The 16,050-nt window shown below is 37.1% G+C and overlaps 2 protein-coding genes across 5 annotated transcripts in view; both read right to left on the bottom strand.

Annotated features, from left to right (window-relative positions):
- Positions 1-59: 59 nt before the first annotated feature.
- Positions 60-9,858, bottom strand: LOC128234566 (semaphorin-5A-like). Its single transcript, XM_052948855.1, has 4 exons — positions 9,795-9,858; positions 3,750-3,941; positions 3,368-3,535; positions 60-3,084 (listed from the first exon to the last, which is right to left on the bottom strand). Exons 1-4 carry the CDS (start codon positions 9,829-9,831, stop codon positions 2,642-2,644), a joined length of 840 nt encoding a protein of 279 aa, XP_052804815.1. The 5' UTR covers positions 9,832-9,858; the 3' UTR covers positions 60-2,641.
- Positions 9,859-9,885: 27 nt separating this feature from the next.
- LOC128234564 (semaphorin-5A-like) overlaps positions 9,886-16,050 on the bottom strand; it is an 83,693-nt gene continuing 77,528 nt past the window's right edge. For all 4 annotated transcript variants that reach the window (XM_052948851.1, XM_052948852.1, XM_052948853.1 and 1 more), the window contains 3 exons: positions 15,453-15,629; positions 13,787-13,969; positions 9,886-13,229 (listed from right to left, as the gene is read on the bottom strand). In XM_052948851.1, the coding sequence (XP_052804811.1) occupies positions 12,895-13,229; positions 13,787-13,969; positions 15,453-15,629 (695 nt within the window). In that variant the 3' untranslated portion in view covers positions 9,886-12,894. The remainder of the gene's footprint in view (positions 13,230-13,786; positions 13,970-15,452; positions 15,630-16,050) is intronic.

The raw sequence follows: 16,050 nt of genomic DNA on the forward strand, positions 1-16,050 counted from the left end.
AATATAACGTTGCTTTATTTAATAAGTTAGGAGTACATTGCCATGAATAAATTATAGATATAAATATATACACTTTTAGCAGGTCAAAGTTGCTACGTTTTTTGTACAATACACTTTTCATAAAAATGAGCAATAAATGACAACTTCAAATTTAACATTTGAAAATATTTTTAAGCATTTCTTTATATTCTGTATGATAAGATTTACAAAACATGTCTTTATGAAAAATACTAATTGGCTCAGTTTTAGAGAATGCATCATTTAGATAAAGAATTGTTTTTAGTGAAGATATAAAACATGGGACAATGGGGTACACCGCATTTAAGCTGCATTTTCATTTTATGATGTTTTTTTTCATTTTGATTTGTGGTTCTTGGGCAGTAATTAAAATTTGCTCTTTACTACCGTTTATTCTTAAGGTTTGAGTAGAGCTAGATAAAAATCTGTCATGATTCAAATAATCTGACAAACAGACATTATGTCTGTTTTTTACTGTTTATGGGATAGCAAGTGAAATTAGTTGTTTACAAGTTTTATGAAAATTTTATTAAACAGGTTGAATTTATGACAGGGGATTTGACATGTAGTGACCTATTTTTGACCCGAGGTAACCTTTGTTTAGAACTGCTCAAGACAAGTATTCTGACCAAGTTTCATAACAATTAGATAAAAACTATTGAATTTATGACATATATTTTCTTTTAAGATTTGACCTAGTGACCTGGTTGTTTTACCTGAGGTGACCCATATTAATGTTTTGTCAAGACAACTTGCAGACAAGTATTCTGACCAAGTTTCATAACAATTTGATGAAAACGATTGAATTCATGACCTGGAAAGAAACTTAACCAAAAATTGTGACCATCACCCGATTTTACACCATTCCAAATATCTTAATTTTTCATTAAAAAATATGACTAAAAACTGGGTTTTTTTATGTCATTTTGGGAACAAACACAACACTTTAAAACCTGAAAATGCAATTACAGGATAACAATATACAACATTTGATTATAGCACACAAAGATAATTATAACACTGAGCAAACTATTGTACGAAATTGAGTGGATCAGATCCAGGGACCTGAATAAATGAAGGAATGGGCTGCACACATTCACAACATCACAGTGATAATCTGCATCTACCTGTCATGAAGGAATGGGCTGCACACATTCACAACATCACAGTGATAATCTACATCTACCTGTCATGAAGGAATGGGCTGCACACATTCACAACATCACAGTGATAATCTACATCTACCTGTCATGAAGGAATGGGCTGCACACATTCACAACATCACAGTGATAATCTACCTGTCTACCTGATTTTATACATCATATGTTTTAAAAATGCCTATATGTACAATGTTCTTGCTGGCATAAAACAGTGTCCTTGTGACCTAGACAAACACACAAGTTCAGCATGCGCTGGCTTCACTTTTCGGATAAGCAGCACTACACAACTGAGCTAACAAGTAACACTGTACAACCTCAATAAGGTCAATGTTTATTGTACATGGAGTAATACATGGGTAATACAGGAGTTAAACAATTCAAAAATCACTGAGCTATACTTATAATGGATGTCTTCCCTGATATAAAGTCCTGCTATAAGCTGTTAAGAATTACTAAGAGCTACTCAGAACTTATATTAGTACCGGTATTTTTAATGCATATATAGCTTATAGATAAATATGAAGAAGTTTAAAAAGATTTAGTTTTAGGACTATTAATTATTTTTTTTACTTTAATCTAGATTTTTCACTGTGTTGTGTTTAATTAAAATTTAAACACATGAAGCATTTTTGTAAGGAGTTTTCTGAGGCAGCATGTTTAAAATGCAATATCGATATCAATTCATTTAGCTATGAATATATATATTAATAAATCTATAAATAAAAACTGGTATTAATCAACAGTGTTGCATTGAAAGAAATTTTGAGATGTCCATAAAACTTAAATTGCTACTAAGAAAAATAGAGAGCTGCTTAAAGCACTAATAGATTTAACATCTATATAATCAAGTTTAAAATCCGGTAAAAAGTGGACAGATTAAAATGAATTTTGAATTTAATCTAGATGTCTAGTGTTTGATTAGAATTGAAATAAGTCTTTTTATTGAAAAAGAAGATTCTCTTGAGCATTCTATGGATATGCGTATACATGCAGCAACTTGAAAAAGAGCTTCTGTAGGACTTTTGGATATATTTTATTTCATTACTTCTCTTTATAACATTACATAGTGCTTTTAAGTGTCTTGTAGTAGCTCTCAGTAGTTCTAAGTGGCTATTTGGGGAGTACCGCCTGATTCAACGCTATGAAAAGAAAAATGTGTGTAAATTTCCATGTTCTTCTTAAAGAGTAGACAAAGTCTCTTCGTAAATGCCCTGACAAATGGGACAACCAATGAAATTAGTAATTATAATGCCATTTGTAAGTCTAAGCTTCATCCCTATTTATTACTTAAGTTGATTTACTGCTAATTAGCACGGTACATACAAGTTATTTTGACAGTAAATAGTACATAAACTGGTTTTAAAATTAACAGAATTCAACCAATCAGTGTAATATTTACATGATATCACAATGAACACCTTCAGAAATTAAAGATTAAACACTGCACCAAAGACAAAGTTGAGCTAAAGGTCTTTGATGGTGAATGTCTGTAGAGTGCACTTTTTGTCAATGGTTGAGTAGTACGGCTCTGCTTGTTCACCCATAACATCCTTTGAGATGCCCTGTACGTCATACACCTTGCCCCTCCCACCGAACATGTGCTCAATGCTGGCCTGTGATGTTACTGAAGGGTTGTAGCGCAACGATGAGTGGATGGAGGCAGCAGAGAGCTCTGACTGGCGCTTCTGGTGTTGTTCCCGCTGTTTACGATGAGCGGCCTGCAGGCGCTCCTGCTGCTTGGCGTCCTTCATTGCACGACAGAAGCTTGTGACATAGGCGTAGAGCACAAGGGATGCAGAACCGCCAAGGAAGAAGGCAAGGGCCCCAACGAGGAACATCTGCCCGAGGCTGAACCGCGGCCGTGATAGGTACCCGTCCTCAGACAGCGAGCTTGCAATTGCTACCACTGTAAAAGTGATTTGGTTTGATTGAAAAGCAAAATACATGTATTTCAAAGTTTTCAAGTTATAAATATCTTTCATGTGATTGAATGAAATATGTACTGCCAGATTTCCCTTCATTGGCAAAACAAGTTCTGAAAAACACCAGTGACAACCTGAAGAAATTAAACCTTTTAAAATCTACATGTACGTGTTCAGAATGCATAATACCATGATATTACAGACACATTAATAAGAATCTTCTATTAGAACCATAAGGACACCAAGATATTTAGAATACAGTCTTACCCCTGCATGGTCCCATATCACAGTTGGAGAAGTCCTCGCTGCTGCCATCACAAGTAATGGTGAACTTCCGTCCAGGTGGATGAGAGCTGCACATTCTTGTGCGTGACGTCACACCCTGTCCGCATGTGACAGAACATAGGGACAATGTGGACCAGCAGCCCCATTGACCTAGGATTGAAGAAAATTAGAGCTTTAATTTTCTGTTTAAATATACATGTAAAAAGCAACTGAACATAAAGTGACAAAATGCCAGTGTGAAGGAAAGGAATACAACACCTCACTTGCCACTCATTAAATGTCCTAAAAATAAAGCCTTGTGTGTAAAGGGGAGGAATTTATGGTTCTCTTTATCGAGTTTTATTGAATAAGAAAGAGCACATACCTTTACATGGGTGGTCATTGCACAGCTGACCCTCAAGCGTGTGACCAGGGCAGTCCTGACCGTGTCCTAGGGGTAATGGGTCACTGCATTCCCGCCGCCTCCACCGCTGTCCACCCCCACAGTCACGTGAACACAAAGTCCAGTCTGTCCATTGCCCCCAACCACCGTCTACATCATCAACTAACGACACCTCTGAAACCCACAGATTTTTTACCATCCAGAAAGGAGAGGATGAGATGGTATTGTATAAGTGAATGTGTGGCATGTCTTTTATACAAGAACAGGGAACTTTTACACAATCACTGCCATATATTACTTTACAAATCGGTGGAAGGCATGAACTCCATTATACTAATGTAATTAGATAAGCGCACTGACATCACTATAATGCAATGAATGCTATGGACTGTTATGACCAGATTTAAGTATTACAACTCGATGAGTCATATGCACTATATTATATCGGAATACACAAGATGTATGCAATTGAAACAACTAGATGGATACACTACATACCACATAGTGCAAGAAGCACCACAAACTGAATCTAATGTTGAGATGTATTGAATTATTACACAATGAGCAGGGTTTACTGCATAACAAGACTGGGAGCTGTATGAAGTCCATTACAAGACAGGAAGCTGGATAAAGTCCATTACAAGACAGGGAGCTGGATGAAGTCCATTACAAGACGGGGAGCTGAATGAAGTCAATTACAAGACGGGGAGCTGTATGAAGTCCATTACAAGACAGGGAGCTGTATGAAGTCCATTACAAGACAGGGAGCTGTATGAAGTCCATTACAAGACAGGGAGCTGTATGAAGTCCATTACAAGACGGGGAGCTGAATGAAGTCCATTACAAGACAGGGAGCTGTATGAAGTCCATTACAAGACTGGGAGCTGTATGAAGTCCATTACAAGACAGGGAGCTGTATGAAGTCCATTACAAGACAGGGAGCTGGATAAAGTCCATTACAAGACAGGGAGCTGTATGAAGTCCATTACAAGACAGGGAGCTGTATGAAGTCCATTACAAGACGGGGAGCTGAATATAGTCAATTACAAGACAGGGAGCTGTATGAAGTCCATTACAAGACTGGGAGCTGTATGAAGTCCATTACAAGACAGGGAGCTGTATGAAGTCCATTACAAGACAGGGAGCTGGATAAAGTCCATTACAAGACAGGGAGCTGTATGAAGTCCATTACAAGACAGGGAGCTGTATGAAGTCCATTACAAGACAGGGAGCTGTATGAAGTCCATTACAAGACAGGAAGCTGGATAAAGTCCATTACAAGACAGGGAGCTGGATGAAGTCCATTACAAGACGGGGAGCTGAATGAAGTCAATTACAAGACAGGGAGCTGGATGAAGTCCATTACAAGACAGGGAGCTGGATGAAGTCCATTACAAGACAGGGAGCTGGATTAAGTCCATTACAAGACAGGGAGCTGAATGAAGTCCATTACAAGACAGGGAGCTGAATGAAGTCCATTACAACACAATGAGCTGAATGAAGTCCATTACAAGACGGGGAGCTGGATAGAGTCCATTACAAGACGGGGAGCTGGATGAAGTCCATTACAAGACAGGGAGCTGAATGAAGTCCATTACAACACAATGAGCTGAATGAAGTCCATTACAAGACAGGGAGCTGAATGAAGTCCATTACAAGACAGGGAGCTGGATGAAGTCCATTACAAGACAGGGAGCTGAATGAAGTCCATTACAAGACAGGGAGCTGAATGAAGTCCATTACAAGACAAGGAGCTGGATGAAGTCCATTACAAGACAGGGAGCTGGATGAAGTCCATTACAAGACAGGGAGCTGAATGAAGTCCATTACAACACAATGAGCTGAATGAAGTCCATTACAAGACAGGGAGCTGAATGAAGTCCATTACAAGACAGGGAGCTGGATGAAGTCCATTACAAGACGGGGAGCTGGATGAAGTCCATTACAAGACGGGGAGCTGGATGAAGTCCATTACAAGATGGGGACCTGAATGAAGTCCATTACAAGACAGGGAGCTGAATAAAGTCCATTACAACACAATGAGCTGAATGAAGTCCATTACAAGACAGGGAGCTGAATGAAGTCCATTACAAGACAGGGAGCTGGATGAAGTCCATTACAAGACGGGGAGCTGGATGAAGTACATTACAAGACGGGGAGCTGAATGAAGTCCATTACAAGACAGGGAGCTGAATGAAGTCCATTACAAGACAGGGAGCTGAATGAAGTCCATTACAAGACAGGGAGCTGGATAAAGTCCATTACAAGACGGGGAGCTGAATGAAGTCCATTACAAGACAGGGAGCTGAATGAAGTCCATTACAAGACAGGGAGCTGAATGAAGTCCATTACAAGACAGGGAGCTGGATAAAGTCCATTACAAGACAGGGAGCTGAATGAAGTCCATTACAAGACAGGGAGCTGAATGAAGTCCATTACAAGACAGGGAGCTGAATGAAGTCCATTACAAGACAGGGAACTGAATGAAGTCCATTACAAGACAGGGAGTTGAATGAAGTCCATTACAAGACAAGGAGCTGGATGAAGTCCATTACAAGACAGGGAGCTGAATGAAGTCCATTACAAGACAAGGAGCTGAATGAAGTCCATTACAAGACAAGGAGCTGAATGAAGTCCATTACAAGACAAGGAGCTGAATGAAGTCCATTACAAGACAAGAAGCTGGATGAAGTTCATTACAACACAATGAGCTGAATAAAGAACATTGCAAGATGGGGAGCTGGATGAGGTCAATTACAAGACAAGGAGCTGGATGAAGTCCATTACAAGACAAGGAGCTGGATGAAGTCCATTACAAGGCAGGATGCTGGATGAAGTCCATTACAAGACAAGGAGCTGGATGAAGTCCATTACAAGACAGGGAGCTGAATGAAGTCCATTACAACACAAGGAGCTGGATGAAGTCCATTACAACACAAGGAGCTGAATGAAGTACATTACAACACAAGGAGCTGGATGAAGTCCATTACAACACAAGGAGCTGGATGAAGTCCATTACAAGACACGGAGCTGGATGAAGTCCATTACAAGACAGGGAGCTGGATGAAGTCCATTACAAGACAGGAAGCTGGATGAAGTACATTACAAGACAAGGAGCTGGATGAAGTACATTACAAGACAAGGAGCTGGATGAAGTACATTACAAGACAGGGAGCTGGATGAAGTCCATTACAACACAAGGAGCTGAATGAAGTACATAACAAAACAAGGAGCTGAATGAAGTCCATTACAAGACAAGGAGCTGGATGAAGTCCATTACAAGACAGGGAGCTGGATGAAGTCCATTACAAGACAGGGAGCTGGATGAAGTCCATTACAAGACAGGGAGCTGGATGAAGTACACTACAACACAAGGAGCTGGATGAAGTCCATTACAAGACAGGGAGCTGATGAAGTACATTACAAAACAAGGAGCTGAATAAAGTACATTACAAGACAGGAAGCTGGATGAAGTCCATTATAACACAAGGAGCTGGATGAAGTCCATTACAAGACAAGGAGCTGGATGAAGTACATTACAACACAATGAGCTGAATGAAGTACATTACAAGACATGGAGCTGGATGAAGTCCATTACAACACAATGAGCTGAATGAAGTACATTACAAGACATGGAGCTGGGTGAAGTCCATTACAAGACAAGGAGCTGGATGAAGTCCTTTACAACACAATGAGCTGAATGAAGTCCATTACAAGACAAGGAGCTGGATGAAGTCCATTACAACACAATGAGCTGGATGAAGTACATTACAAGACATGGAGCTGGATGAAGTCCATTACAAGACAATGAGCTGAATGAAGTCCATTACAACACAATGAGCTGAATGAAGTCCATTACAACACAATGAGCTGAATGAAGTCCATTACAACACAATGAGCTGAATGAAGTCCATTACAACACAATGAGCTGAATGAAGTCCATTACAAGACATGGAGCTGGATGAAGTCCATTACAAGACATGGAGCTGGATGAAGTCCATTACAAGACATGGAGCTGGATGAAGTCCATTACAACACAATGAGCTGAATGAAGTCCATTACAAGACATGGAGCTGGATGAAGTCCATTACAAGACAGGGAGCTGGATGAAGTCCATTACAAGACAGGGAGCTGAATGAAGTCCATTACAACACAATGAGCTGAATGAAGGTCATTACAAGACAGGGAGCTGGATGAAGTCCATTACAAGACAGGGAGTTTGGTGAAGTCCATAACAAAACAATGGACTTCAACGCGAAAATGAGTACATTATGACATAATAGATTAAAATGCATTAATGTCCACCATTAGAATGCATATTTTCCATGTAGTAACCCAGTGATGTACTCAAATGAAATGTGTTCATTGACTCCAATGCAATAATATGTGGAATGACCTGTATTTAATTGCTGAAATGCACTTCATGATATGTCAATATTTATACACACCATTATAACTCAAAATGCCAGGTGTACTGTGTACTCCTTTATAACATAATTGGGAATGAACTCCATTGAAATGGAATACATTATAACATATGTTGGAATGTACTCCATTATAACATAAGTAGGAATGTTCTCATCTAAAACACGGAAATGGAGTACATTGTAACATAAATGAGAATGTACTCATCTGAAACTTAGAAAAGGAGTACATTATAACATGTGGGAATGTACTTCATTATAACATAAGTGGGAATGTACTCATCTGAAACACGGAAATGGAATACATTATAACATATATGTGGGAATGAAATCATCTGAAAAGCGGAAATGGAATACATTATAACATATGTGGGTATGTACTCCATTATAACATAAGTGGAAATGTACTCATCTGAAACGCAGAAATGAGTGGGAATGTACTCATACTGTGATGATGCCTGTCTATTTTTCTTTTGGATTGGTCAATTTTCCTTAGTTATTGCCCTTGATTTTTTAAAAAATCATTGTTTGCAGCCGTTTCTCAGTAAAACCAATGTGCTTATCTTATTCTTTCTGAGATTTTTTTTAACCTTCAAGCACAAACAAGCCATCAAGCACAAACAAGCCATCGTTGGCGGGGGATATCTTTTCACTGAAAATGCTTGTTCATTATTGAGTGCAGTCACGATCATCTAGACGCTCAAATATGATCCTAGTTTCACTTTTCATTTATATTTTAGTACATATGTATGTATAAAATGCAATGAAAAGGCCAAATTAAAAGCATGAAACAACATTTGTTTTCTTTTTATTGATTTTCTATTAAGGTGCATACTGTCAGTTTTATTTAAAGGTGAAAATGACAAATATTACAACCAACGCACAAAGTACATGATGGTACATGTATACACGAACTAGTCTTTCCCGAAAACCATTAAAGTTATCCGAGTAATCGAGTACCCAAGTACTCCATCAGATGATTGTCCGAGTACTCGAGTACCAATTTTAGTACTCGTTGCCATCCCTAATTATAACATGTGCGAATGTACACCATTATAATAAAAGTGGGAATGAAATGCATTTAAATGCGATCAGGGATTTGCTCTTGCTTTAAGCTAGCCTGACAGCTCAATCTAAATGCAAGATGTTAACAAGCTTATAAATATTGTCAGTTGGAATATACCGGGTACTTCATTTGAAATTCCGTAAATTCTAAGAATGCAGGATAATTGTACTCTTTTTTAACGCCAGCTAGTATCACTAGCACAAATGTACTCATTACAAAACATGATGTGACATGAGCCGAATGCCATTTTTTTGGTATTGCAATTAAATTGGATGTTATGTGACACATTGCATATTTATCAAGCCTCAGGCAGAATAAAAACAACTTCCTTCTTGTACTCTGTTTTGAGTTGAATGGATAAAACACTAATCAAGAAGTAAAATTTACTAGTGACACATTGACCAGTTTTGTAGTTTTTCACGATCATTCAAATTTACAGGCCATACCTATATCATTAACAGTAGATTGGCAAAAACATTGCCATTTTCTTTATAAAGATTGTACCATGCCAGCATTATAAAGGATTTAATCATTTACCTTGGAAATTTGATGGAGTAAAGTCTGGGTGACACATGCAAACAGTGGTGTGTTCTGCTACTATTTGGTTAATCAAACAACAACAAAAAAACCTAGCACAATACAGTTTATTATATACATTTTACAAAAAATAGAAATTTAAATAAATACACACATATATACAGAAATAAAATTCTAAAACAACACAGAAATGTAGAAATCTATAACAAAAGAGGTTTAAACAATATAAAATATTTGTAAGCACTCGTAATAAACTGTAAGTAGATTTATTGGTTTAACAGATAATTTGCTTATTTCACAATTCAAAAACAACAGTAAAATGACACTTTCCATATTTCCCCAGCAAGAGCATAACAGTAAGTCAAAAGGCTTGTATCAAAATACACAAGGAATGATCATACATATAGATGGTGATAACAATGTCTGAATGTGATGGAATTCGATCATGCCATTCTGAGAGAGAAAAAAACATGGGCTGCAAGGATATGTAAGCCCAGCCAAAGAAGGCCTATAAATGCGCCAAAACTGGTCACATTTTGCTGCTACCAGAGGTAGAGATGATGTCAACATAAACGTCCTACTCTGGGGTGGCATTATCCAGTACAGCCCATCCATTGAATGCATACACGTAAAAGTGAAATCCATTTAAAAGTCTTAGTTTCTTAATAGGTAAATATCTATCTCAATGTTCTTAAATGCTGCACAAACAATTTGGTTTAAACAGGAAACAGACACAGTAAATATTGCAAACAGCTACATATTGAAAGACCATGCATTGTTTTGCTTAGTTTAACCTTGCAAGTAATTAACACTTTTTTATGATAATTAAAGTACTGTAGAACTAAGGAAAACCTGTCCTCCTAAAAATGTATGGGAAAACACTGCTATCATTCTTGATCCCAAAATATCAAAAAAATGATAAAAAGCGAATTCATTTAATGATACAGGACAAAAACTGTTTGAACAATAAGTTTAAACATACATTAAACCTAGTATGCCAAAACAATTTAGGGAAATGAATGAAAAAAAGTTTATACAAGGGTTAAATGTGGAAACAGCAATTACGATGTATTTTTCATTATGACGAATGCAATGTTGCCGCTGGATGTCAATGAATGTAAAGGAAAAAATCAATGCTGCTTTTCACTACCATTTATTGCATTGTATGGATTAGAGAGCATTATGTAGGTATTGTTATAACTTTGAAATACCTAACCTGAAATTGAGATGCTGAACATTTATAAGGCAATCCACACAGCTTGCTTTATAGTCACTCCAGAAGGTTTTGATGACACCTGTTTTTGAGTTTTTTGAATATTAGATGAGCACAGAGATGACCCAAATTCACAATGGTCTTCAAATATGATGATGACAAATACTCTGACCAAGTTTCATAAAGATTGGATAACACTATTGAATTTATGGCACATTCCTTTTTTTTAATTTGACCTATTCCCTAAAATGACCCATATTCACACTGGTTCTAAATATTATGCTGAGAAATATTCTGACTCAGTACCTTGAAGATGGGATGGACACTGATGAATTTGTAAAATAAGGAATAAAAAACTATAACACAAATTGTTTCGTCTTAAAATATGAATTATTGACCTAGTTGTCAACCAAAGATTACCAATAATCACACTGGTCATATATATCATGTTGAAAAATATTCTGACCAAGTGTCATGAAGATTGGGTTAAAACTGTTGTTTATGACACAGTAAAAATCATGTTTAAAAACTCTGCTTACTGCTCATTTTTTACCAATATATAACCCAGATTTTTACAAGAAAAGTCCAGCAAATGATTCATTTATGGTATAAAATGAATTTCATATGTTCATTTTTCACAGGTTTAGTATCCAAGAATGATGCAAAGAAGTCCATGCTTAATAAGGAATCTCAATGAATAACAGTATCACATGCTTCAGTGTCACAAATATTCAGATATTACCTAAATATCTCATAAATATTATTACTGGTTTTAAAATACTGCATTACTTTGTATGGTGGTTGAGAGATTTTGATTGTGGAGTACTAGAAATATTTGTGACAAAAAGCATGCTCAACCTTACAAAACTGTATAGAAATAAATGTACAAGTATGGTTGAGGGAAAAAGAGCTGGTGTAATAAAATGAGAAAAGTCTGGTGCCTTTAGAACTACATCATTCCAATAAACAAACACAGTAACATGATACCTGGCAAGATTTAGAAACATTTGGGAAATAACTACCCTTTCAATGCCTTCCTTGGTACTATTACCATTTGCTTCATAGAAATACAAAACATGTATCGTAAAAAAAATTTTTTTCCTTTCTAGGAAGTATTGAAATAATAATTACATCTTTGATACAATGCCGTTTTATGTTTGTGACTGTATGGAGATTCATAACCCAAACATCTTGTGAGGTATCATCATGAAATGAAGGTGAAAAAATGAAACATAACATATTCCAGTGGATATGAATGAAAATCATGTGAAACATGTAATGTCTTTGCCACAAAAACAAGACTTTCTACACACAGTTAGTAGTATACATACATGTATAACTTTTAAACTTCAATAAATATTTGGAAAAAAAAATGTTTAATTTGTCTAAAAGGAACATGTAGTTATATAACGTTTAAAAAAGGCTTATTTCTGTGGCAACTACAATATACTGGCGCTTTTGTCAAAACTGACACTTGTAACTACATGTACCATAATTACAAATCATAACCTAATTCACTAAACAATAGTCTTATGTGGCACTCAAGAGAGAGGAATGAACAACAGCCTGACCACAGATGAAGCACTCAATACTTTCTCTTCCTCCTTAAACAGTGAGTGTGTGCATTTGGAAATCAGCTCTGACCAGATTCAAAGCAGCACTATTGAAATGACTGTAATACAAACATTGACACTATGACACTGGACACTAATCACATGTAACTCTTGTGACTCAGTCAGTTGACAATGGACATTTTTTGTTATTTTAAGCACATTTTAGATTTCCCATTTTAATCTCAGTACCTACAACAGTATTCACTATGTTTTGTAACTCTTGACTCCGGAAAGACTAAATTTGTACAAATTCCTAATTTCACATGCCGTTTCTTCATCCATACCCACATTTCTGACAAATTAAAAATATTCCAAGCGTTCTACACTTACAGAAGTGTCTAAACATCCGTTTTCTACGCTTGCAGTAATGTCTAAGAACACGATCTATGGGTGAGTGCGTGTCTATTTCAGCGCTTTTAATCTCACCTGTTTGGTGACAATGTCCGCCATCAATACAAAATCTTGTATCAGGTGTTGATGGCACTGATCTAATCATATTACTGCTTGTCACATTAGCTTTACATGTAAACCGATGTCTCTGTTCAAAATGTCCGCCTCGGGTGCGGTTGGTAATAACCCATGGGGTCCATGAAGTGTGTTTAGTCAGCTCTGAAATCAGAAGAAAAGAATGTCTTTCTACCAACTAAAGGAAATTGTCATGATTTTAAAGCTTAGAGGATAAGTGTAAGATCGTAATACATTTCACTTGTGAGCACCAAAATTTATATTTCACAAGTTGTGTAGTCTATATATAATTGTGAAAACAGTGAAAAGTATATCTTATTTTTCTGATAATTTTCTAAATTGATCACCACTGAGTTTTTTTTTATTTTTATAATAAAGAGGTTTTATTTTTCTTCTGAATATAATTTTTCTTTAGAAAAGGAAACAGAAAATCTTTTTATTTGACATGGTATATGATCTCGCTTTTTGCATAAAATATTCATCCAATATAAAAAACTTATTTTACAGATAGTAATCATAAAAATATCAAATTCAGATATATTTAGTAGATCTGTTTTACTTCAGCAACACATTAACAACAGTAATGGCCAGTGCTACCATCAAAGACAAGGCAAACACTCACTTGATTTTAGGTCACTTTGACATCAAACATTAAACGTCACCACCAAACCTTCACTTTTACAATAAAACATTTCCCCTACCTTCACAGGGTTTAGTATTGCACATTCTGAGTTCCTGGTTATTGCCATTACATGGAATGCTCATGTCTGCCGAGGGCTCCGGCAGAGAGCATGTGCGCCGGCGTGTCATGAATCCCCCGTTACAGTTAGCAGAACACTCGCTCCAGTCTGCCCACATTGTCCACGTTCGCTGCACAGGCGGCACTGGAAAATATGCACTTATTGTTTTATTAATTTCAAACAAGTTCTTTTCAACCACAAATCTATTGTCTTAAAGTAAAAATCTGTTGATTGTATTTGATAGCATCTACAGTTACTGTAAATCTAGAAATAGTGATGTCTAATGTACATTTGCCTGATTAAGAGATGAATGAATACTTGGTAATCAGTACTTCCATGGACAGAGTGGTAATCAGTACTTCCATGGACAGGGTGGTAATCAGTACTTCCATGGACAGGGTGGTAATCATTACTTCCATGGACAGGGTGGTAATCAGTACTTACATGGACAGGATGGTAATCAGTACTTCCATGGACAGGATGGTAATCAGTACTTCCATGGACAGGATGGTAATCAGTACTTCCATGGACAGGATGGTAATCAGTACTTCCATGGACAGGATGGTAATCAGTACTTACATGGACAGGATGGTAATCAGTACTTACATGGACAGGATGGTAATCAGTACTTCCATGGACAGGGTGGTAATCATTACTTCCATGGACAGGGTGGTAATCAGTACTTACATGGACAGGGTGGTAATCAGTACTTCCATGGACAGGATGGTAATCAGTACTTCCATGGACAGGATGGTAATCAGTACTTCAAAGGACAGAATGGTAATCAGTACTTACATGGACAGGATGGTAATCAGTACTTCCATGGACAGGATGGTAATCAGTACTTCAAAGGACAGGATGGTAATCAGTATTTACATGGACAAGATGGTAATCAGTACTTATATGGACTTGATTGTAATAAGTACTTACATGGACAGGATGGTAATCAGTACTTCCATGGACAAGATGGTAATCAGTACTTATATGGACAGGATGGTAATCAGTACTTACATGGACAAGATGGTAATCAGTACTTATATGGACAGGATTGTAATAAGTACTTACATGGACAGGATGGTAATCAGAACTTATATGGACAGGATGGTAATCAGAACTTATATGAACAGGATTGAAATAAGTACCTAAATGGACAGGATGGTAATCAGTACTTCCATGGACAGAGTGGTAATCAGTACTTCCATGGACAGGATGGTAATCAGTACTTCCATTGACAAGATGGTAATCAGTACTTACATGGACAAGATGGTAATCAGTACTTACATGGACAGGATGGTAACCAGTACCTACATGGACAAGATGGTAATCAGTACCTACATGGACAAGATGGTAATCAGTACCTACATGGACAAGATGGTAATCAGTACCTACATGGACAGGATGGTAATCAGAACTTAATGGTTATCAGTACATACATAACCAGGGCAGGTTACCAAGGGCTTACATAGACAGGATGGTTACCAAGAACTTACATGGACAGAGAGGGTGACCAAGAACTTACATGGACAGGGTGGTTTACCAAGGACTTACATGGACAGAGAGGGTTACCAAGGACTTCCATAGACAGGGTGGGCTATCAGGAATAACATGGACAGTAATCAGTACTTACATGGACAGGGAGGGTTACCAGGGCAGTACTCATCCTCGTTGTCATTGCCGACACATGCCCTGCCACCAAATCGTGGTGGGGGGTTGCTGCAGTAGCGGTGACGCCGCCGGATGGCTGTGGAACCGCATGACTGGAAACATGTTGACCACTCAGTCCAGTCCGTCCACTGACCATGGGCTACCAAAAGATAAACACAATAACTTAAGTTGGTAAAAGCCTTAATTTTGTTCTTGAAATAACAAGTTTTAATGTAGCAGATATAGATGGTGTTCAATCATGTTATTACTTGAGAATTGAATCAATAGCCCTGCACTACAGACATCTATTGTGTTAAAATAGTCTGAATAAACGTAGTAATCTCTGTTTACATTTGTTTTAGATAATATACAAAATAACTAAACGTATAAATTGTTAATAAAATTGAACTTCACTTTGAAAGATATTTTAAAATGAGAGCTACAGTGCAAACACAAATGCTTGTCTGCTTGTTCGTTTTCAACTGATCAATGGGTATAAGGCGGGGGAGTAAGTGACCTGGTTATATATGTGCATATTGTCTCTGTTGACATATGTACCAAGTTTTATTTGTTTGTTTTAG

This window comes from Mya arenaria, chromosome 5, assembly GCF_026914265.1.
Source record: "Mya arenaria isolate MELC-2E11 chromosome 5, ASM2691426v1".
In the NCBI taxonomy this organism is placed as follows: Eukaryota; Metazoa; Mollusca; class Bivalvia; order Myida; family Myidae; genus Mya; species Mya arenaria.